Source organism: Sceloporus occidentalis, unplaced genomic scaffold (genome assembly GCF_023333645.1).
Source record: "Sceloporus occidentalis isolate IW3139 unplaced genomic scaffold, rSceOcc1.0.p SCAF_14, whole genome shotgun sequence".
Lineage (NCBI taxonomy): Eukaryota > Metazoa > Chordata > Lepidosauria > Squamata > Phrynosomatidae > Sceloporus > Sceloporus occidentalis.
The window spans coordinates 12,976,939-13,001,851 of NW_028316994.1; the positions used below are offsets into that span (position 1 = coordinate 12,976,939).

The window sequence follows — 24,913 nt, forward strand, 5'->3', positions numbered from 1 at the left end:
CTGGGAAAAGAGCAAGATACAAACAGCAACTCCCACAACAACAACAATAACAGAAAACCAATTCCATTATAATGTTCATTATATTATACCAACAAAACTCTTCTTCTTTTGCATCTCATGGAACAGATCTTCTGTTCCTTAGGAATATTCTTATCGATTCTCTAGGCCACTTTCCATGCAAAGGGAGTCCCATTTCAGCAAGCAATGTGGGTCTGTGAAACATTTCTCAGTTTCATTTGTCCACCAGAAATCTCACACACCATTCCGCATTTTAAGAAGGCTTCAGTAAAGATTCCAGAATATGAGTTAGCAACTGTTCTACAGCAGGTATGTGAGCTCTATTTAATTCAAGGGCAATATAATTTGGTGGCTATGCATCTGGAAGCCACATTACTCTCCCATCCACACCCATGTATACATGGCACATAGTCAACTTGCAGCAGCAGCTAGCTTGTCCAAAGGGACAGAGAAGGTGGTGTGCCACTATTTCCCTCTTTACCTAATAATAATAATAATAATAATAATAATAATAATAATAATAGGATTTATTTATATGCCGCCCAATCACTGGGAATCTGGGCGGCTTACAAGAGAGGGGATAATAGACGGTTCCCTGCCCTCAGGCTTACAATCTAAAAAGACACAACACAAAAGGAGAAGGGAATGGTGAGGGAGGGAGGGGATCAGGCCCAGCATTCTTCTCTCCCTCTGAGTCCTGGACCAAGGCAGATGGACCGGAGGGAGGGCTCTTCTTCTTCAGGCTAGCTCTGATGGAGCTGGGCCTGCCTGGTCAACTCCCTCACAGGCCGGAGGATGACAGTTATGGAGGGAGGAGCCTCTTTCTTCAGGCTAGCCCTGATGGAGCTGGGCCAGCCTATTCTCTCCTTCACAGGCCGAGAATATATATATCCCACTATATCCCAAAAGGCATTTATTGACTGGCACACTGCACCACAGTTTTTCCCCATTGTCTGTGGGCACTGGAGAACCCAAGGAAAGCCCAACAGGCAAGATTCAGCTTCAAGGCCAGGAGTTCCTCTAGAAGCAAGGAATCACTTTATGCAAACCCATACTTCTAGAATGGCCTTCTTGCATTCCACAACTTTCTGGGCAACCACAAAACTCTGTACTGCCATCTTAAAGTTCTCACAGGTGCTGCAACTGGCCAGTTTTCCCATAGTTTAGAACAGAGGCAGGCAAAGTATAGACTGTGAGCCTCATACAACCCTCCATGGCCATTTTATGACCTCCAGGGAAATAAACAAGAAGTAACTTCTGGCCCACAGATCACTAAAAACAAAGCAAAAAGGTCACCCACACATCCTAAAGGGAGTTTAGGAGCAATTTTTTTCTGGGGTGGTTTGTGTACGGATGTTGATGTTCTCTTAAGAGGCTAATGTGGTCCCCTGGCATTCCATAGTTGTCCACACTTGGTTTAGAAGATCATTCCAACCCCACTCTAGCCATATATCTGTCACTGGCACTTGCCCAGTCGTAACCGCAGCACACCTTGGGAGTACATGCTGAGATAATGTGAGAACTCTGTGGGCATGGCATGTATCCCAGGTCTGGGCTTCATGTTATCATAGTAGTGGTGAGGGATGGGCTTGTTGTCCAGGTCATGCGAAAAGGGCCAGAAGCCATAGAGGGTGATGCGCTCGCAGAACTCCAAAGCCATGCTGACCAGCATGAAGCCGGAGGAGAGGCGGCGTGCTTGCAAGCCTGTTCTCCAGAAATTACTCAGATTACGCAGGTACTGTGGGTTCAAGAAGAGAGCCTGCTGGACCAGCCCAAAGTCCTCCATGGTGTAAAGTGCACGGTAGCCAAGGGTGCTGTGGCCCACAAAGGAGAAACTGGGGAGGAGGAAGAAGGCATCTCTATAAGGGTACAGAGCATCTGCAAAAGGCTTCCGCCGTGCCAGCAAGTACTGGAATCTGCAGGAAGAGAGAAAAGGTGCATTCAGAAAATGAAGAAACATGACTGGACTTACAATATCAATTACAATGGGCCCTCCCTGTCCATGGATTCTTTATCCATAGATTCAAGCATCCTCAGCTTGAAAATACTAAAATATATATGTAGATTCTAAAAAGCAAACCTTGATTTTGCTGTTGTGTATAAGGAACAGCATTTTATTATGCCACTGTATTCAATGAGACTTGAACATCCACGGATTTTGTTATCCACAGAGGTTCTGAAACCAAACCACAGTGGATACAAAGGGCCCACTGTACATTGTTATTGTTGTGGTCTGCCTATAAGTTATTTCCAATTTATGGTGACCCTAAGGCCATAATGGGGTCTTGGCAAGTTTCTTCAAAGGGGGGTTGCCATTGTCATCTACTGAGGCTGAGAGAGTGTGACTTGCCCAAGATCCCCCAGTGGGTTTGCATGGCCGAGCCAGGAATCCTGGTCTCCAGAGTCCTAGTCCAATGTTCAAACCACTACACCATGCTGGCTCTCTGTAAATTACATATTCTCCAACATTTCAGAGATAAAAACAGGCATATATGTGCCCAAGCAACATCAGAGTGTGATCAAGATGGCAAAAATTATTAATGAGGGAGAACACACAAGCTAGGAGAGGCTGCAGCAGTTTGCTTTTGCCTGAGTTTGCTGGGAAGGGGTTCTGCCCATTCATCTTCTCTTCCCCTACTGAGTTTATGGATTGCATATTATTTTTGCATTTTGAAGTCAGTTTGCACAACTGAAGTAAGCTGAGGCGAGTGGGAGTAGGAGAGAGAACAGGGACATAGCTAGGATTTTAGGAAGGGGGGGGGAAGACTAAGTGCCACCATTATAATGGGGCTTGGGTGCGGCGGCACAGCAGCACACACCATTCACTTTTCTAATGGAAGGGGGGGATCCGGACCCCAAGACCCCCCCCCCCTTGGCTACCTCCCTGAAGAGAAACCAGAACATTTTAATAACAGCTGAAAGAGAAGACAACAGAGGATTAATTAGGAATGTCTCTGCCCAATTGGGACTGTTGAAGGGTATGCAGAATGCCAGGACTGATTGTCTTTGCCAGGGCAAGTTATTGAAGTCTTTCCTCCCTGGGCTCTTTCTGAATCTCCCAGTGTTTCTAACATCTTCAACATTTTGTATGTTAAACTTCAATTTTGTTTTTATTTTTATAAATGGTGATAAGCTGTTAGTCTCACTCAAGGCCTGAAAATGGATTCATGTATTACTATTTATGATCTACTGTCTATAATGTTTTGCATTCCATACAAGTTCCTATTTTTGGAATACCTCAAAGGCCCCCTGGATGTGTCCACATTTCATCTATCCACTTACTTAGTCTCAATGATGCTGGGGTTGATGGTCAGCAAACTTGTCTTGGTTCCCACATCTTCAGAGAAGTTCATGGGAGCGAGGTTGAACCTGGATGGGGGATGTTGGTGGAGGGAGAATGGTAAAGAAGCATCAAAGCCCGTGTCAACAGTCAAATAAATGCTCTTTTCCAGCTCTATTTCTCCGAATTGGGCATGAATTGTGCATCTATTTTTCAGCACTGAATTATGATGCATGCATAGGGTTGCTATATCCCAGATTGTGGGTGTACCATCTGGTGCTCATTCAGACCATCATCTTGCTCTGTTTCTAAGCTTTCTTTCTTTTCTTTTTAAAAATACAATTGCCCTCCATATCCATGGATTTTTTATCAATGGATTCAAGCATGCACAGATTGAAAATATTATATATATATATATATATATATATATATATATATATTCCAAAAAGCAAACCTTGATTTTGCTGTTTTATTTAAGGGACACCATTACTGTGCCATTGTATTTAATGGGACTTGAGCAGCCATGTATTTTGGTATCCGTGGGGGGTCCTGGAACCAAACCCTAGCAGATACCAGGGGCCCACTGTAAAGTCTTTGATCCTTAAAGGAGCCAAGCTACGGAGCAAAATGTGGAGGCATCCATCTGTGAAACTGTTCTGCAACAAGCAATTACTTCCCAGATTAGGTGAATGGGAAGCAACAGAGTGAGCAGTGCAAGTGGCAGAGTACAAGAACCAATGCAGGAAGGCATGGCAAGAGTGTGAGGTGAGGTAAGGAAAGAGTCAGAGGAAAGGGAAATTAAGTGGAAAGGAGAGCGAGCATATAATGGCATTGTCTATCTGCTATGTACTCTCAAGGAAGTACTGACATTTTTCAGACCTTCAACCACTTTAATTCATAACTTCCTCCTTCCTCATTTCTTTTAATCAAAATTCTACTTCTCTGTTAAGGGTCATCTGGTGTGTGCGCATGAACACATAGTTCTGAAATCATCCCTTAATAAGACAGAGGCCCTTGCGACAGATACTCTTCAATCTTTCAGATGAAAACTGGGACCCTTGTGGACAAGCACCATCAGCGTGTAGTCAAGAAGGCTAAAGTTATTAATGAGGAAGAATGGCCAAACCAGGGAAATTATTGTACTGTCCTTTTCTGTCCTTCCCTCCCGACCAAGATGCAGGATGAAAACTTTTAAGCACGGATTATATTGCACATCTCAAAGGCATCCTGTACCCGATCATGGCATCCCATACCTGATCTGGAGTTCTCCCATACTTTGCAAAGAACAGGAAGGTCCCATTCTTTCAAAAAGTACTGGAGAAGTCCAAATTGGGTATGGGATGCCTCCGACATGGGCACAGAGGCGTGTGATAAAATCCATGCTTAAAAGTTTTCATCCTGAGCCTAGGTTGGGAGGGAAGGACAGAAAAGGGCAGTGCGATAAACTCCTAGGAAAGGCTGAAGCCATTTGCTTTTGCCCTGCTAATTGAATGCAAACTACCTTTGCACTTTAGACTCAGCTTTGTAGCAACTGCACTAAGCTACAGGCAAAGAGGAAACGTGGGAGGAGAAAGAAGAAACTGGCACATTTTACAAACCATTGAAAAAAGTGGAAAGAGAGAGGATTAATTGAAACTGTCCCTGCCAGATCAGGACATTTGGAGGGCATGCTATGATGTTTCTGGTGAAGAAAGACCATAATGAAATGCGATTCAGACCTAGAGAGAGGCAATAATAACTTGTGTATTAAAAATAAATAGTTGCTCTAACAATCTATATAAGGGTGCTTTCTGTGATCATCCTACCCATTAAGGTGCAGCAAACTGCATTCAAAGAAAAGTTACCTGATTACAAAATCCGCCCGGTCAATCTCATGTCCACAGGAGCTGTTTAGTAGGATTCCTCCATTGCCTACCACTGCACAGTCCCTATAAGAAGTGTCCATGAAGGGTGATCTCTAGATTTGGGGAGAGGAGGGGAAAAAATTAACTATAGTTACATGATTAATATTTCTCAGATAAGAAACCAGCTATTAAAATTACTCAAATCAAAAATGAAGCTGCATGTAACTGAATGTTATTCAAGGGTTAATTTAAGTGAGTCGCAGACATAACCAATCATTGTATTAATCAATGTTGTACCTCCCCAGTTCCACACATCACCCAAATCCCAAAGAAAGAAATTCCCCCACCTCTGGCAGCATGTCCAACAGCTCGGTTTCCACCCGCAGTTTTTTGTTTTTGGCCCCATCAAGGGTAATATATGATCCCAGTGGCGTGTTCTCCTTGGTCACCACTAACCAAAAGGAAGCATTGCAGCATTGCCCCAGTTGTGCCCTGCAAATGGATTAGCATCAAGTTAGAATTACAAGTATACTACAAGTAACAAAATCTCTGATAAAGCAGCTCCATCCTTTTTACAAAGTCTTTTTGCACCTGCTTGCTCCCTCCTTTTTTCCTTGTTCTTGTTCTGGCTGGAAGCTTTTTAGCAGCACCAGCATTGAGACAACAGTAAAGGAGAGCTGGAGAAAACAGGCCTTTGGAGCCAGGTTCATTGGACTGTAAGTTCAGGCACTAAAATGCACATCATAAGAAAGGTGGAGGCTGGAGAAAGAAAAAGTCATATCTGGATGCAGAAAACGTCTAAGTGGCTCAAAATGTTTATCATCCACGACTATGTTGCTTCTGTTCCCATGGGCATATTGTTAGTTTTGAAACATGTTTGCAGAAACATATTGAATTGCTTTTCTTTCCTGATTTATGAATGGTAAACAAACACATTGTTACTACAGAGACTGGAGCATGACCCAATAGATTCAAATTACAAGAAAAGAAACACCACCTAAATATTAGAAAGAACTTTTTTGTAAGCGGGTTTGACAGTGGAATAGCCTGCCTCAAAAAGAGGTGCATTTTCCTTCTTTGAAGGTTGGGTGGTCATCTTTCAAGAGTGCTTCAGTTGTGTATTCCTGCATCGCAGGGGATGGATTGGATGATCTTTACAGCCCCTTCCAACACAGACTCTAAGATTCTATAGATGTTCCTGCAGTTTCCATCCAGGCATCTTTTTAAACAAGTGAGCATCAAAGCATATAGTTACCTGTATTGTGCGACTGCTGCTGCATCAGGCTCCCAGGGGCATCCTTGGGTGAGCAGCAGATGCATTAGTATTGTCCTATCCAGAGCCCGGAGCTTCCAGTTATTTATCATAAGAAACTTTTCCTTCTCACTGTCTGTCTTATGGAAATTGATCCTACCAACCAGAAAAGCAGTCAGTTTAACATTCAGCCCCATGGCATTTGCAAATATAGCTTTGTGTCTGTTGTGCCTGAGATCTTAATAGTGGCAGCTGGTGGGATGGCAAATCCACCCTGTGTTTTTGTTCAGACTTGGAAGGAACTAGCCAAAGTGCTAAACCCCCTTGGAGGAATAAGGTTTGGCACCTGGGGTACCTCCTTTTAGGTTGAGATGAAAGCCCAGCGCACCTTCACCGTTCCAGAAACATGGCCACCATCATCTGCCATTCAATCTTAGATCAAGTGCATGTTCCTATACATGGGATCTAGAATCCCTGAAAAGAACATGCATGCCCTCCAACAGTCCTGATTTGGTAGGGGCAATCCTGATTAATCCTCTGTTGACTCATTTTTTCCAGCTACAGTAACTGTTTATCTGTCATGGCTCCATCCTACAGAATCCTGGGATTTATAGTTTTGTGAGGCATCAGCACTCTTTGGCAGAGAAGGCCAAAGGCCCTGTAAAACTACAAATCCCAGGATTCCATAGGATGGAGCTATAACACTTAAAGTGATGCCAAACTGCGTTATTTCAACAGTGTAAAAGCATCTTCAGTTACATGAGTGGGAGCAAAGAGAGAACTGAGACCTGGATTAAAATTCAGGGCCAGAATAGTGGGAAAGAGTCTGAATCTCCCAGCTTGATTCAAACAAGCCATCAAAGAAACAATCCCTTTTAAGTTGTTGTTGTTGTTGTTGTTGTTGCTGTATGCCTTCAAGACGTTTCCACTTACAACAACCCTAAGGGTTTTCTTGGCAAGGCTTTTCAGAGGAGGTTTGCCATTGCCATCCTCTGGGACTTAGAGAGTGTGACTTGCCCAAGGTCACCCAATGGGTTTCCATGACAGAGTTGGGATTTGAACCCTGGTCTCCTAGTGTCATAGTTGAACGCTCAAATCAGTATACCATCCTGGCTTTTAAACTGATATTTCATAAATCATCAGCACTCACATTCCTGAGACAATTTTCTTCTGAAGTAATAGATTCAGTTCCCAGCATCTGGCTTGTTCTTCTACTTTAGCTTCTTTTCTGGAAGGTAAAAATCACCAATAAGACTGTGGTCACTTTAAGAGCTCCAAATCATTACAAACTTCACTGAACCCCACTCCTTTTGTATATCCTCCTATTGATTTTGCAGAGTACAGCATACAGCTTTAATTCCAGAATCAACTGAGAGTATCTGACTGACAGGAGCAAGGATTTGAGCAAGGAAACTGCCAGTGTACGTCTCCAGATCCGCTTAGCTTTAGGCATATAAATCCACTGATGTCCCTCAACTCCATCCTCTGGACTGCAGGCCTCAGTGTCTGGGGCATAGCTGGAAATTACTAGTTACAAATAATGTGCCGCTTATAATTTGTTCCTTTTCCCATTAAAGAAGCAATAACTCAGGTCAAATTAGATGAAGCCGCTAATGCATTTCTCTTCTATTTCCTGGACCTGTTTCCCTTCTGACAATGGTACTTCCTCAGAGACATAGCTTTCTAATCAGAGTTGAAATCTGAGCCCATTTACCAACCAATGATTAATCACAAAACGAAGCATGCTATACGCAAGGTACATGGTTGAGGAAAATCACATGCTCTGATGATAATGATGATGATGATATGTAAGCCCTATTGCATAACACTGAAATGAAGTGGGAGAGTAGCAGCTTTTTCTGTGCCCCTCTGCATGATACTGTGGCACTTCCAACCTGAGGGAGATGGTCGTAAAAGTGTATCTTTTGTTGTGTAGGAAAAATCCATTCAACAAAAATATACTTTTACAATCATATTCCTCAGGAAGAGAACAGAAGTGCTATGACAGCATGTGGAGAGGCATGGAGAAAACTCTTACTCTCACACTCCGTTATGGGTTCTCTTCTCATCCATTAAGGCTCTATGTCTTTCACAGCCACAGGAAACACTTCTAAAAATGCAGGAATAGTTTGACCTTTCGTCACACTGCAAGTGCAACAGGCTTAGCACTAACTTTGCTCCCTTTGCAGTGTAGCTGGAATCATTTTTATCAAATCTTTCTGCTTACCAATGGGTGTCCACAGCAAACGGTGGTGAAAGAATGTCATGGGGTTCAAGAGCTAGCTTGTGCTACTTTGCCTTGGGTCTGTTGTAGGCCAGAATGATAAAATGCTTCTTTTCCAAAACATCTCTGCATTTTCTGGACTAAAATAGGCCCAAAGAGGACTACATGTAGACGATAAATTGACTACCCAGCCCTGTTAAATTGTTTTATAACAAGCTGGCCTCTTTTTTTTTTCCAGGTATGGTGAGGCAAAGGGGGGACTAGGCAAGACAAGTGAGCGGTGCAAGTGGTGGAGTTCAAGAAGCAACACTGTGAAGGTGTGAGGTGAGGAAGGGATTAGGAGAGAAGGCAGAGTAAATAGTGCATGCAAAATCTACATGCAAAAAATGAGAGAGTCTTTGCTAGAGTGTGAGGTGAGGCAAGCAGGGAGTAGAAGGAAATGAAAGTCAATCAAGGGAGTGAGCAGTAAGGACACAAGTAAGAGTAAAAGATGAAAGGAGCAAGAGATAAGTATGAGGAAAGGCAAGATGCAATGGAGGGATATGTAGTGTCACAACGTGAGTGAAGAAGAAAACAGATGGGAGATGTAGCAGTAGAGTGCAAAGAACAAGAGAGGAGTGTATGACAGAGGCATAAGGGACAGGGATGAACTTGGCTGGAGTCTTTTCCCAGTTGACACGAGAAAAGAGAAGGTGAGGCATGAGTCTGAAGCTTCACTAGGACTCCATCAAACTCATGCATAAAGTGGTGATTCCTCCCTTAGTATTACAGACATACCTCAGTTAACAAAGCCTCTCACAAAGAAGCTTTGAAGGGGCACTTAGGGGCTATACAGCTGACCCTTTTCTCCCGGATGGAGGCCGCAGCAAAGCGGATGGCGCTAGATAAAGAAATGATAATATCTACTTGATTAACTGAGGTATACATGTACATACGAACCAGACTAGCATGTCACTACATATTAGCAGCTTGGAGGCAATAGTGGAAGAGGGAAGACTGTTTTTGGAAACTGTTCTGGGTTTAGAAGCACCTGATGCCAAGTTAAAGTGGTATCAGACTGCTATAACTATGCAATGTGAAAGGGGCCTGTATTATTATATATGGCTTTATTTATTTATTTATTTATTTATTTATTTATTTATTTATATTATGCTTTTTCCTCAAAACTGGGACTCAAAGCTGCTTACAATTGAAAACAACAACGCTTAAAAACATACAAAAGTGGAAAAGTGTAGTTCTTTTTGCTTGGCTTGCTGTCATCGTCAATTGACCCCTCCCTCCGCAAAGTCCACCACTCACCTCTTTGCCGTCTGTAACAGTGAAAGTGTGAAGCTGACAAGGAAAATCGCACAGATGCCCACCATGAAGTTCTGCTTCCTAAGTCGCACATCAAAAGCCATGGCACGGATGACCATCTTCTTCAACTTGCTTTTTCAGGGATTCCTGGCTCCTTCAAGTGTGCCCTGTGCAGTTCCCAGTGAGGCTGGCGTCCAAAGTATCAATCACACCTGAGCTGGCGCAAGAAATGTGTCCTGAAAGGTAGCCACACCTCAAGTCATCATTACTCTTTCCTGTAACCATGAATTTGCCCTCAGGCAATGTCATAAATTTTCGAAATGCACAGAAGCATCCAATGGATGTTATAAACGGCTGTTGGCACAAGAAGAGGTTTTCTGAATTCGCCACCCAAGAAACCTGCTCAGCCTTTTTATGTTATGATTTAATTCTGAATTGCTAGATCTGACCCTACCATCATCCAACCCAGAATTCTGTATCCCACATTGGACAGCAAATTCCTCCATTGTACAGGGATGGGCAGCGATATCAGGCATGCGGGGACATTTTCATAGCGAAACCACATCATTCAGTACACCAGAATGACATTGCTCCACCTCCAGTTGCCATTTTCAACAAATTTCTGAAAACAGGACGTGACCTGGCTGGGACCCTTTCATACAGTGGGTCCTCCATATCCACAGGTTCTTTATCCACAGATTCAATCACCACCAGCTTGAAAGTATTTTAAAAATATAAAAATTCAAAAGAGCAAACCTTGACTTGTATATTCTGAATAAGGAACACCATTTTGGCATAGTGGTTTGAGTGCTGGACAACGACTCTGGAGACCAGGGTTCAATTCCCAGCTCAGCCATGAAACCTTGGACAAGTCACATGCTCTCAGCCTCAAGGAAGGCAGTAGCAAACCTCCTCTGAACAAATCATGCCAAGAAAACCCATGATAAGTTTGCCTTAGGGTCACCATAAGTTGAGAGCGACTTCAAGGCACACAACAACAACACACCATTTTACTATTCCATTATATTTAATGGGACTTGAGTATCCATGGATGTTGGTATCCACAGGGATCCTGGAACCAAAGCCCAGCAGATACCAAGGGCTCACTTTATTAGGCGATAACCATTTTGATTCTCTTTAACTTCTATGGCTACATCCTGTAGAACCTTGAGATATTTATTGATTTACTGTATTTATACCTTACCTTTCAACCAAAAAAGTTCCCAGAGTGGCTTACAAATTGTTCCTTGCCCTCAGGTAACAAGAGCCCTCAAGTAACCTAGTAATAAGAGCCAGTGTGGTGTAGTGGTTTAAGGGTTGGACTATGGATCAGGGTTCGATTTCCTGCTCAGCAGTGGAAACCTACTGGGTGACCTTGGACAAGTCACAGACTCTCAGCCTCAGAAACCCCCATGATAAGTTCTCCTTAAGGTCACCATAAATCAGAAAAGACTTGAAGGCACACAAGAAGCAGAAACAGAAGAAGACACAAAATACACAAGCAAAAGAATGACAGTAGGGGAAGGAATTAGGTCCAGGAGATGCTGGCTGGTGTTCTTACCTTTTCCTTTATGGTTTCTCCAGCATGAGCAGTTCAAATGGGAAAACCTATTTGTGGAAATTGTTTCCATTTTTCATTGAAAACAAAAGCTTATGCTGAGCTAGCTGGAAAATCTTTTAATAAAAGAACCATGTGTTTTATAAGCAGAGCCAATACACTCAAAAGTTGACATTGTAGAGTTCATTGGACCTTACTCCCAGGAAATTGGACAACCCACCCACGCACCCCTTAATTGTGAAATGTTTAAATTAGGGCTTGGCTAGTTGTTTTTGATTTTTCAAAAACTACATTTGGCATGTTTTACCAAAACAACACCTAAAATGTTCCTAATGCAAAAGCATGGAGGCTTCTCTTATGAAATTCAGTGTTCTCTGCCTAACAAAAGAGGCTGTGACTTCACAGAAGATGGGGATATCTGGGATCTCAGAAGAAGTACTTTTTGCATTGCTAATGGTATTCAAATTTTATCTCCTGGACTTTGGAAGGCTTTCTTCCCAGTGTCATATGGCCAGAACGAGGAAGGTCCCACTAGCATAGATATACTTCCAAAGAAAAAGCACCAATAAATCTTGATAAAATGCATGTCTGTGATTAACATTATCATTGTATTATTATTATTTTCCCTTGTATTTTTTGGCGCTGGATCGCTTGCAGTAAGCTACAGTCACTACTCTGCCTTCTGAAGCCAAAGACAGCTGTTACAACAGTTCTGCCTTCTAGATGGGCTGCAAACAGAATCAAGGTGAACATTCTTTCTGAGCAGGAGGGCCATGCAAACATGGAGCACTGCAAAAGAGAGTTAAGGTGCACCTTTGGGTTGTTGGATTGAGAAGTTGAGGAGAGAGAGGAAGGTATGGTAGGGGGCTTGAGGAGCCAGAAACCTTTGCTCGTGGCTCTCCAGAGCTTGAAAACATTCCTGATTTAAACAGCGCCCCTGTTGCCATGCTGGCTAGTGGATTCTGGGAGTCGTTATCCCCCCTAAAAGGATAACATCTCCAAGCTTCAAGTTTATCCTTCTGCCCTCGATATTAAAATGCTCTCCCACGGTTTGTTGTTCAGAGTTACTAAGGGAAATAAAGGGCAGGACCCCTATCCCTTTAATCATTGTATTCATTGTTGTGTGCCTTCAAGTCGTTTCCAACTCATGGCGACCCAAGCCAAGGCACAAGATTTTCTTGGCACAATTTGTTCAGAGGAGGTTTGCCATTGCCTTCCCCTGAGGCTGAGAGCATGTGAGTTGGCCAAGGTCACCCAGTGGGCTTCATGGCCAAGATGGGAATCAAACCCTGGTCTACAGAGTCATAGTCCAACAGTCAAACCACTGTGCCACTCAGTTTATCAACAGACAACTTGGAGGCCTATGCACACAGACACAAACACATGCAGTCTTTCTGGCACATATCTTTCAAATTTCAACTGCAGGGTCAACCAGCATCTGAAACAAACTCTTCTATTACATGGTCACATAGCCTGAAAAACCCACAAAAATTGTATTGATATTGTAGTATATTAATATTATATTGATATGTGAAGAAAACAAAAATGAGTAGATGATGATGATACAGAGCTGACCATCTTATGGGCAAGCTCAGCCTTTCAGCTGGGAATTGAACCCTGGTCTCCAGAGTTGTAGTCCAACAAACAAACCATTACACCGAGAGAGTTTCAGTATGTGTTGTATAACACTAACACTATCATTTCCTCTTCTATACGGCCTTTAAAGACATAGGAGCCCAGCCCCTTATTTCACCTGGCAACTGACTTGCAGTTGGGGCTGTTTGCTTACTCTCCTCAAGGGCACTGAAGACAATTTACTTTCCGTATTAAAATGTAACATAGGGGTTGAACCTCCCTTACCTGGAAATCTGAAATCCAAAATACTCCAAATACCAAAGCTTTTTTTCATGGGTGGCTGAGCAACTGACACCTTTGCTTTCTGATGGTTCAGTGTACACAGGCTTTCATTTCACACACAAAGTTATTAACACTATTACGTATAAAATTACCTTTAGGCTATGTATATAAGGTGTATGTGAAGCAGAAATTAATTTTGTAGAGTTCGTCCTGTCTCCAGGATCACTCCATTATGTACCTGCAAATATTTCAAAATCCAAAAAATAATAAAAAATCCAGTTCCAAAACACTTTTGGTCCCAAGCATTTGAGATGAGGGTGACTCTGTCAGGGATGATGGGAGTTGTTGCTCTTCACCTCTGGCTCGAACTCACCACCTTGTTACGAACCGGCGCTAACCAGTTTTGGCCAGTGGTTAAAGCTTTGCTCTAAAGCAGCAGAGTTACAGAGAATAGGCTGAAGACCCTGACAAACTCTCCAAGCCTTCTCACTCTTGCTTCCACAGAAGTCTTCACACTTCTTCAGGATCCAGCTGGCTCTTGTATCTTCACTCAAGACACCAGACAACTCAGTAGTCTTATATAAAAGATCTACTTTATTCTACTATATACAGCTCCAAAACTATCCAACACAACTCCAATACAACAATCCACTACTACCCACAAAATACATTAGGATTCATAGCCATTATTATAGTCCTTGGATCATACCACCCACTCTTGTCAGTTTCCACCCAGTGGGCGTGTACATCCACTCTCATTGGTTCTCTTGTTTCTACCCAGAATTGATGATTTCATCATCTCAGCCTTGACCACTTAACAATTCTCAGGTGTGTTCAATTATCCACTTTGCATTTCTGTCCTTGGCATTCAGGACTTTTTAATTCCATTACCTTCTACACCTGTGTGGCTCTTAATTGCTTCTGCTGAGTCACCCTGACTCTCACATACAAGTTTTATTTCTTTCACTGTATATCCCATGTTGCTTTTTCCTTAACAGACTCAACCTGTATTATTGTTCCCCATCTCCACCCCTTGTGGTTTCCTATTAACAGCTTTTGGCATCCTAGCAGATGCAGTTCATCATTGACTCTCTATCTCCTTTTTCAATCTTTGGATTCCATCCTGTTACAAATGGTGGGAAGAAGGAAACAGAGAGTGCCAACCTTCTAGACTTGGGAGTAATAAGTCACTGGACCACAGACTGAGTCATGAACTCTGCTAAAGCTAGATTGTGCAGAAAAGGCTTTGGCCAAGATCTTGGATTAGGGAGACATAGCATCAAGAACTATGCTGTGTCAGTGACCTCATCCTATCAAACCCCACTTTTTTCCATCCTCCCAACAGCCATTTACTGGCCGATGGAGCCCTGAGGAGTGGTGCTGAAGTGTCCACCTATGTTTCTAGAGCTAGACACACAGCAATGAGGCATCCTTATTTCATCTTATCATCCTGTCTGAGATCTGTGGTCCAGGAACTCAGGCCGTCTTACCCAGCCAAGGGTTTTCTCTTCCTGGATTCATCCTTTTTCACTTGCTGCACCATCTCTTCTCTTGCTAGCTTTCAATCTGAATTAAAAACTCTCTCTGAAGCATTTGGAACTTAATTTCAACATTGCTGTATAACTTAGATTTGATTATATGTATTATCTATTTTTACAATGTTGTATTTTAATTGTATAATTTGCTTGATTATTGCATAGTTTTATACTTTATGGTTTTTAGATTGCACACCATTGGCAGGTTTTAATGTTGACTTGATGTTTGTAAAGTGCCATTTAAATTTATGGTGCTATATAATTAAACACTAATCATCATTATAATAATAATAATAATAATAATAATAATAATAATTTATTTATATACCGCCTTTCCAGAGATCAAGGCGGTTAACAGCATATTAAAGCACAACAATATAACATCAAACAACTATAAATACCATCATAAAATTAACTCATATCATACATCTACATTGCTACAGTCTAAAAAATCTCAAGCTAGCGACAAATGCTGCTGAGAGGGGAGGGGGGAGTACTTCAGGGGTTAGGGGTAAGCCTGCTGGAACAGGTATGTCTTTAACCCCTTTTTGAATTGGTCCAGCGAGGTGGCCGAGGGGAGCTCGCCAGGAAGGGAGTTCCAGAGCTTGGGGGCTGAGATAGAAAAGGCCCTCTGAGTGGTGGTAGTATATCTAGCTTCTGGAACCCTTAACAATTGCTTCCCGGCTGACCTGAGTGTGCGAGGCAGATTGTATGGAGAGGCAGTCCTCCAAGTACCCTGGGCCCAAGCCATTTAGGGCTTTATAGGTGATAACCAACACCTTGTATTGCGCCCGGAAGCGAATAGGCAGCCAATGAAGGTCTTTAAGGACCGGTGTTATGTGACTGGCCCTGGAAGTACCAGTGACCAATCTTGCCGCCATATTCTGCACCAATTGCAGCTTCCGGGTATGGTACAAGGGTTGCCCCATGTAGAGCGCATTGCAGAAATCCAAACGAGATTACCAGAGCATGTACTACCGTTTCAAGGTCCCCCCGGCCCAGGTAGGGACGCAGCTGGCGTATCAGCCTAAGCTGATAACAGGTGCTCCTGACCGTCGCATCCACCTGAGATGTAAGGTGAAGCGACGAGTCAAGGAGCACCCCCAGACTGCGAACAGAGTCCTTCATGGGAAGTGTGATCCTGTTCAGGACAGGTGGAAACACCGCCATCCCAGAGCCCGGAGAACCTATCATCATCATCATCATCATCGCCCTCTACAACTCCCAGAGGTCCTTCTAAGGTCCTGGAGGATGAAATCGGCGCTATAGAAGAAGGTATAGCAGATAGGCAAAGTGTGGTCAACTGGCAATGTTTAAACCCCCCCATAGCACCACAAGGGTCAAAATGCCCTCTGGGGGACAAGTCTGCCATGTTTTGCCCCCACTAGGGCCATATTAGGAGGAAAGGTCTTTAAGTAAACAAGATGTGACTTCTTATTTTGCAAAAAAAAAAAAAAACCCTCTTCTGGGTCCAAAAACATGGCATTGAAAGCACTTGGGGGTAAAGAAATATATTTTATTTTGAGGTAAGAGTGTGCACTGGGGAATTTTTAACAAAAGGACTTTTATGGTTCTGCACTGTTTTTAATCTTTCTTTTAAAAGCACAGTTTTAAATGGTTTAAATTTCATTGTTTTTAAAAATGGTTTTAAGCTTAATTTCATGTGTTTAATTATTTTTGGTTTTACTGTATTTTATGTCTTTTTGTAAACCACCTTAAGTCTCAATCTGGCAGAAAGAAGAGATATAAAGGGATGGATAAATGGGTACCTTTTAGCCCCCTCTGTCCTTTAGGTAACACTATAGTCATTACATGAGAGCCAGCATGATGATGTGGTTTGAGCACTGGACTATGACTCTGGAGACCAGGGTTCAAATCCTGGCTCAGCCATGGAAACCCACTGGGTGATTTTAGGCAAGTCATACTCTCTCAGCCTCAGGGGAAGGCAATGGCAAGCCCCCACTGAACAAACCTTGCCATGAAAACCCCATGATAGGTTCGTCTTAGGTTTACCTAAGTTGGAAATGACTCGACGGCACACAACAGCAAAAATGGTCACTACAAGATGACTAAGAACTTCATTCTGATTATTGTGCCTTATTGTGCTTCTGCATTGGAAAGACAGCCTGATGACAGGGAAGATGCCATCCAGTGTTCCTCCAAGGAACTGACATTGGAGAGAGAGCATTGGTTTTAATTTTCCAGGTGGTAAAGCCTTTTAAGCAAACGTTTTCCAGGGATTTTATTGTTGTTGGGGCTTTTTAAAAATTAAGCTATTGGCCTTCTTGTGAACTGCTAAAGGAAAAAGTGGTTTAGAAATCTTCTGAAATGAAATGCTCACACCACTTAGGGTGTTTCTCACCATGTGTCACTTAGGGATAAATTGAACAGTACCCTGAAGCTAGCATGGTATAGTGATTTGAGTGCTGGACTATCACTCTGGAGACTAGGGTTCAATTCCCAGTTCAACCATGAAACTTAGGCAAGTCACATGCTCTTAGCCTCAGTGGAAGGCAATAGGGAACCTCTGAACAAATCTTGCCAAGAAAACGCCATGATAGGTTTGTGTTAGAGTTGCCATAAATCAATGAAATGAAACACACACAATAACGACAACAGCAACAAACCCTGGGTCTGTAACTGGAAGCTTTTGCAGTCTGGATCTAATCCACCAACTCCCACTGAAAGCTGACAAAGCTGCACTACAGTTGGAAAACAAATAACTCCAGGAGACTCACAAAAATTACTCCAGCCACAGATGATCATATAAAAATCATTTTTATTACTCAAAGGATAGTGACTGTCAGGGTCCATAGCCTCCTTTCAGTTTTGTGTTATCTCTGTTCCCAGTTCTGAGAACCTAGTATTTCAGTCTTGTGAGAGCCCAATCTAAGCCCAAGACATCCACCAGTGACTAGAAAGTCTTGTGTTCCCTTTTCATATAATCTGCTGCACTGCAGTTCTTCAGAATAAATTCTCAGTTCTCAAACTGTCCACTTCAGGCACCTGTGTGCAAGAGAGAGCATGAAGTTCAGAACATAACCAAAGGATGGAGTAGGCATAATTAGTAACCCTGGTCATCATGAACAAAAGGGAAGCCCAAGTTGAGTCTGCTTTACCTAGAATTTTGAAATCTGAAATACTCCAGAATCCAAAATTGTCCACATGGGTGGCTGAGATAGTGACAGTTTTGCCCTCTGATGGTTCAGTGTACACAAACTTTGTTTCATGCACAAAATTATTAAAAATATTATGTATAAAATTACCTCAAGGCTATGTGTATAAGGTGTATATGAAACATAAATGAATTTCAAGTTTCGACTGACGTCCCATCTCTAAGATATTTCATTATGTATTTCATATATTCCAAACTCTGAAAAAAATCAAAATCTAAAACACTTCTGGTCTCAAGCATTTTGGATAAGGGAGACTCAACCTATATTATAGATGCAGCCAGTCAACAACACCTATAGGGACATAAACTGCCACCTCTACCTAAAAAAAACAAGGTAAGGTCTGAACCCCATTTGTTAGTCCTAACTAAACTGGACTCTGTGCATCAGTTGTTGAATGGTGAATCATCACTTATGTAAATACCAGTGATACAACAGGTCTCATCTAGTTGAGACTACCAACAGGATTCATGGTCTGTGAGTAAGACAAACATTTCTAGACCACTGACTAAAGAAATCACAAGACCTGTTAGCACAAATTCCTTTGTTGCCTTTCTCCTGTACTACAATTCCCATCATCCTCAGTCATTGTCCCCCTCCCAGTCCGATTCTTGATGCTGCACTGTGGTTTGTAATGCCTTTCATCGCTCAATTTGATTTTTCACCTGCAGGAGGAAATGACTGGCTGTACAATGAGTCTGTCTCTTGATATTTCATTAAAAAATCCTATCCAGACCACACTTTTTTTAATTTATAACATTTGCAAGGTTCTTGTGAGGATCCTTTTGCCTCTGCTTTGAGGGAGGGGATTCTACAAATGCTACAAACACTTCTCAAGCTAAGTTAGGGCCATAACAGACCAGCATAAAAAGCTGGCTTCCAGCTGGCTTAGGGGCATGGTGTGCAGATGGAACATGCCCCCAAGCTGCCTGGAAGCCGCTTCAAGCTGCTCAGCCATTTACATGGAGGCCACCTTCCAGGAGCTCCAGCGGCACAGCATTTATATGCCACATGCCGCCGGAGCTCCTTAAAGCCAGCTTCCTGCTGCAGCAAGGTGGAAAAGCCAGCTTTTTGTCGGCACAAAAAGGAGTGGCTGTTTGCTGCTCCTTTTCCAGCCATAAAGGCAGACTGGGGCTGCGGTATGCAGTTGCCGCAGCCCCAATCCGGTTTTGTCAGGAGTGGCTTGAAGCCGCCTCTTTGGAGTAGTCTGTTTCGCCCCTTAGTTGTCCATACCTTGAAAGCAAGAAAGTGTCAACAATCTGTTTCCCTGGAGTTGATTCCTGCTATCTGCAATCTGTCTTACCGAGTTTCCTGGTGTGTCCCCAAGCACTTGACACAGCAATAGCGGGCTCCACAGGATACACATGTGTAGTTCGATGGGAAGCCACAGACTGTGCAGAAATGGCGCTGGGGCAGGTTGGAAGGGGGTGCACACGCTGTCAGATAGTTCGGTCCTTCACTCACATTCAGGTTCTGCTGAAAGTTAGAAACAGCAAGGAGATACACTCATCTATGAGCTCAAACCATACTCAATAGCACACAGTTGGTGAATGTGTGGCTCAGGGGCTCAATGTGACCCAAATGTGTTTCTCTGTCCTCTGAAACAATCCAGGACATCCCTTCAACTCCAGACCACTCCAATGGGGGAAAAAAAGTTTTTTGCCCTCAAATCCCAACCCCCCTCAAAAGGTATAAACCAAATGCAAAATGGAATTGTCTTCCTCCCATCATCACCCTGACACCTCCAGAAACTCCCAACTAAACAGAAGGTCCCCCATAACAAAAAAAAAAAATGGCTAAAAAACAACTGAAAATAAAACTAGAAGCAATGTCACATCACTTCTTGTTTTGGCAGACCAGCATGGTGTAGCCTGCCTGGGCTGCAGCGTGTGTGTAAAAAATGAACCCTTGCCTCCAGTGTAGTTGCCCAATCTTGCCATACTGTGCTATGCTGAAATAAGAGTGAGAACTGGGTTGCCCTGCAGATGTGGTTGGACTGCAATTCCCAGCACTCCTCACTGTTGGCTATGCTGGTAACGGCTGCTGGGACTTGCAACAGCTACTGTGACTTGCAACAACTTTGACAGGAGCCATGATTCCCACTCCTTACTCACAGGAAAATGAGGTGGTCATATAAAAAGTTACTCTTCTTGATGGAAACTTGTGTTTCCAAAAGCACAACCTCTGTGCTGTCAATATGATTTTGTGCAGGCAAGAACCAACCATATTCTCTCTCTCTCTCTCTCTCTGCAGCACGCTTTTAAGGCTCAGGTAAAATGCTTCTTAAAAACAAATCAATTATCTCATCTGTACTCTTTTGCCTCTCAATGCAGAGCATAGTGGAAAAAGAAAACTGAGCAGAGGGAAGAGCAGCATGGCCTACTTCATGAAAAGGGAAACCCGAGGAGCACCTGTTCTTCCAGCAAAGCTTGAAAGTTCTTCCGGAAACGCAGCTTGAAATGGTCCCCTCGGGTTTTCTTCTTCTTTTTACCTGGAACAATAGCATGGGGAGAAGAGGAAGGAAGGAAGGAGGGAAGGAAGGAAGGTAACTGTTTAGTTTAAAACTTCCTTGATCTGATTTTAGCACACATGACAGTTGACTCATCAAATTCCAACAAGAATGGTACTCTCATACCCTCCAACTGTTTTTGATTTCTCAGGGACAACCCCAGTTAATTCTCTGCCTTCCCATTTTCTCAGCTGCTTTATAACTGTCCCAGTTTCTCTCTCCTTTTCCCACTTTCCTCCTTTGTCCTCATCTTACATCAGTTGCTGCAAGCTGAGTTCAAAGTGCAAAAGTAGTTTGCACTCGGTTAACTCAGCAGCATGGAGAGAAGAGAAGGGCATGGGATCTTTTCTCTGATTTTATATTTTATTTATATTCAAAGGGGGTCTCAGTTACATACAATAATGTTTGAGTATAAGAAAAGCAAGAAAATAAAAACACAAAAGGAGAAAAGATAACCACATTAGTTATACAGTGCGCCCGCGCCATACGCGGGTGCGCCATATGCGGCCTTGAGCATACGCGCTCAAGCCGCGGGGTGCGCGCGGGGCAGAAGGGGCGGCGCGTCCCATTCAATTGAATGGGCACGCACGCCCGTTGTGCCCCCCGCACGCCCGCGTCGCCGCGCACGAGCCCCATTGTTTCCAATGGGGCTCGAGCATAGGCGGAATTCGCCTTACGCGGAGGGATCCGGAATGGATCCCCCCGCGTAAGGGGAGGACGGACTGTATGTTTCTATAAAAGTTGACCAAATGTCCAAATGTAAGTCAATTTGTAAATCAATCTTTTAAACCTTGAAAGAGTTGTTAACATATCTATTTACTGAATCACAGATGGAAAAAACATATCTTTCCAGTAATGAAGTATCAAACTTTTAGTAGTCAAAAGGGCACGAAATACTTCTTCCTTTGGCAATTCCAAGATTTCCAAGAAACAGGTACATCCTTCAAAAGAACATGCACACTCCTTGAATATCGAGAAACTTTGCAAATCAGTTTTACTCGTATGATTATTTTCTCTCAAAATGTAATTACTAACAAAACTCCAAAACATATGTGTTAAGGAAGCATTAGCAGTATTACATCTCCAACAATTTTCTGTTTTAGAAAGCTCTTTCTTGAATAGACACTGTGGCAACCAATATACCTGAAAGAGCAATTTCTGTTATATGGGCTGTAGTTGGAGAGCTATAGCCATACTAGTTATATATGTTAAAATTGATGACCATTGATTAATCAAAACTAGATATTCCTGTTCTCTATTCCATTTTTGTTGTAAACCTCTAATGTCATATTTATTTGTAGATAACAGAAATTTGCATATATATAAATTGTTAATTTGGATCCTTGCTTTAAAAGCTTTTAAAAAGTTAAACCTCAAGCCTTTCCAACATTAATTTTATTTTTAAAAAATGCTACATTTTTACTTTACATTTTCCCTTTCATATCTGCTTGGCTACTGTCCATTCCCTCCATCCTCCAAATATTGTCAGATAAGAAAATAGTCAGGGTAAGTATTTGACCAAAAAACATATGATTATACAGTGGTCCAACACCTAAATTTCTATTTATAAACAGAAAAATCAGGAATCGGTGTTTCACTTAAGTAGTACCACTTCTTGCTACAGTATGTAACAAACCAAACCTACCAGCGGCAGATTTCCAGTATTTGCACTGCATTTATCAAACCTTTTGGATGACAACTGCAAGAATCCCTCAACCAGCATTCACATACACATTCACATAAAGCCTTTCCTGAATAGTTAAACCGGCCACCCATTGAAAGGATCATCTCACGAATACCCTGCAGTCCCATCTGTTTGTTTATTCCTTGATTATTTTAATTGATTATTTAATTATTGCAATATTAACTTGGTTAATTGATGTTTTAAGGGGAGGGCGGGTATAACTGGGATGTGGGGCACTGCTGTATTCTCTTAATTGTAAGCCGCCTCGGTTGTCTTTTGACAGAGCGGAGGGTAAAAATAAAGCTTTTGTTTATTTGTTTGTTTGTTTGTTTATTATGACAGCCCCACTAAAGGGGGGGACAACCCGCCTCACCTGTTTCAGCATCATCGTCGAATTGAGGCAGGCGCTTCACAAGTTGGGGCATATTGGCGTGAGGGTCATCTTGGAAATTGTCATTTTCCAAAGCCTCCAACTGGCGGTTGAGGCGGCGCTGGCGGGTCGCCCGGTCCAAGATCCGCTTCTGGCCGGGGTCCTGGGACCGCACTGAAAAGGAAAAACAGATGAAGAAAGATAAATAATAAACAAATAAATAAACAAACTTTATTCTTATACCCTGCCTTTCTGCTGCAGCAATCAATGCAGCTTACATGACTAGAATATATTGGGGTAACACATACTCTGATGATGCCAAGTGGTCTACAGTCGGCCATCCTGGCACATGGGAGATACTGCTTGGGCCTTCAGCCATAGTGACTCCCCAGGTGGAAAAGATGTACACATAAAAGGGACGCGCATCATGGGATATCCATGGGATGGATGTTCATCACAGTTGGCAATGGAGGCCGTTGCAGAGTGTTCTGCAAACTGCGATGGGCCTGAAAGGTTGACCTTGCCCAGAAAATAGTCAGCGCTATATAAATAAAGCTTAATAATAATAATAATAATAATAAAGACTCTGGTGAATTTTTATTCACCCTGCAGTTGAAATTTCAAAGATGTGAGCTGGAAAGACTGCATGCGCATATGCGTCTGTGTGTGCATAGGCCTTCCATTTGCCTGTTTATCAGTCATAAGTTCATATAGCATAAAATTCATATATATATATATATATATATATGTGTGTGTGTGTGTGTGTGTGTGTGTGACTTTTATGGTATAGGGATTTTAGTATCTGTGTACTAAAATTCTGGATTGCACTTGCCCATAGGGGAACCCTACTTGCTCATAGGGAATCGTTGCAGAATATTTGCCCATAGGGAATAATAAAATACCTGACCATAGGGAATCATTTATGGATTCCTTTTTGGTGTTGCAAAACCCAGCCTCTATATTCTCTATTATCAGCAATGATCCTCTATGGGCAAGTATGGTTTCCCTCCCAAAAACAAAAAGCCAAAGCCACTCATTGCAATAGAAAGGCATGCTTCCTAGCCCTGCTCCAAAAATGGAGGACATTTTGCAATTCCTGCTGGACAAAAGGCTGAAATGGAGGACCTGTCCTGGAGAGGAGGAGGAGGAGGAGGCTGGCCATGCTGACCCCTCCAAGTACCTGAGCATTTCTTCTCCACCATTTTCCCAATTAGGAAGAAAGAGGCACAGCTGTTCTTCCCAGGCAGCCTTCGCCCATTGGGTGCCGGAAGTGTGTGTTGCGCGTGCAGACTCCGCTTTGCCCCTATCTCTTGGGAGTGAGAGGCTACTCGCCACCCGCCGCCATTTTACGCAAGCGAAAGCACTTCCGCCTTGAAGACGTCATGAAGACGTCAGAGCGGAGGATGAGAGATTGCTCTCCCGGGTCCTAAACGCCGCCTGTTAAGAACACCCCTTCATCTGCTTCCAGGGCGAAAAGACAGAATTAAAGGATTGGTTTCCCCCAACTGGGCCCTTTAAGAGATTTTGGACTTCAGCTCCCAGGATCCCAAGCTATTGGCCAACGTGGCTGAGGCTTCTGGGAGTTGAAGTCCAAAATCTCTTATTAAAGGGCCCAGTTTTCACAAGTCTCCTGAGCTGAGAGCCTTTGCAACTGTCTGCAGTTCTAGAATCCTGGGAACTGTAGTTTATTGTGGCACCAGAGCTCTCTCTGACAGAGAAGGCTAAATATCTCACAGAACTACACATCCCAGAATCCCCTAGCATTGAACCAGGGCAGTTCAAAGTGGTCTCAAACTGGATTATTCCTGCAGTGTGTCTTCAACTTCCTCAGATGCATTTGGTGGAGCAGAAAGCCAGGGACATCCGTATATGTGTGTGTATATATATCTGCCCTAAGTGTGTGTGAGGATGTCAATTTGAATTCAACATCCTCTTTTTTAATTTTCAAATCATATATTTGAAACATGAATTTTACATTTAATTATCGCCCTAGAAATACTGCGCAGAGATTGCAGATTAATAGGTCTAATAATTGTGTTTTGCTGCAATTTAATATTAATGGTGTAGCTTAATATTGTGTTTTGTTGTAACCCGCCTCGAGCCGCGAGGAGAGGCGGGTAAGGAATAATAATAATAATAATAATAATAACAATACAGACTGTGCAAACTGCGTTCTTCCTGCAGTGCAGATTCAACCTCAAAAGAAACCATCCAGCTCTTCTACAACTTTCCCGAACTTTCCAGACTCCTGATTGGCCCGCAGAGGGAAGAAGCCCTTTCTGATTGGACGCCCGCTTCCTGGCGCTGCGATTT

General features: G+C 42.8%; 2 protein-coding genes across 5 annotated transcripts; both read right to left on the minus strand.

Annotated features, from left to right (window-relative positions):
* Positions 1-527: 527 nt before the first annotated feature.
* LOC149304056 (alpha-2,8-sialyltransferase 8F-like) lies at positions 528-10,033 on the minus strand. The gene is made up of 7 exons (XM_089479669.1): positions 9,918-10,033; positions 7,545-7,622; positions 6,398-6,550; positions 5,490-5,634; positions 5,143-5,255; positions 3,301-3,387; positions 528-1,934 (listed from the first exon to the last, which is right to left on the minus strand). Exons 1-7 carry the CDS (start codon positions 10,031-10,033, stop codon positions 1,475-1,477), a joined length of 1,152 nt encoding a protein of 383 aa, XP_089335795.1. The 3' UTR covers positions 528-1,474.
* A 7,593-nt stretch (positions 10,034-17,626) lies between these two features.
* ZNHIT1 (zinc finger HIT-type containing 1) lies at positions 17,627-24,897 on the minus strand. Of its 4 annotated transcripts, none has more exons than XM_089481296.1 (5): positions 24,760-24,897; positions 22,604-22,774; positions 20,449-20,528; positions 19,341-19,510; positions 17,627-17,870 (listed from the first exon to the last, which is right to left on the minus strand). In XM_089481296.1, the coding sequence occupies exons 1-5, from the start codon at positions 24,809-24,811 to the stop codon at positions 17,849-17,851; spliced, it is 495 nt and encodes a 164-aa protein (XP_089337422.1). In that variant the 5' UTR covers positions 24,812-24,897; the 3' UTR covers positions 17,627-17,848. The 4 variants fall into 4 exon arrangements, with proteins under 4 accessions (XP_089337422.1, XP_089337421.1, XP_089337424.1 ...); XM_089481295.1 differs by having other exon boundaries at positions 19,341-19,513; XM_089481298.1 differs by lacking the exon at positions 24,760-24,897 and adding an exon at positions 23,781-23,942.
* Positions 24,898-24,913: the final 16 nt, after the last annotated feature.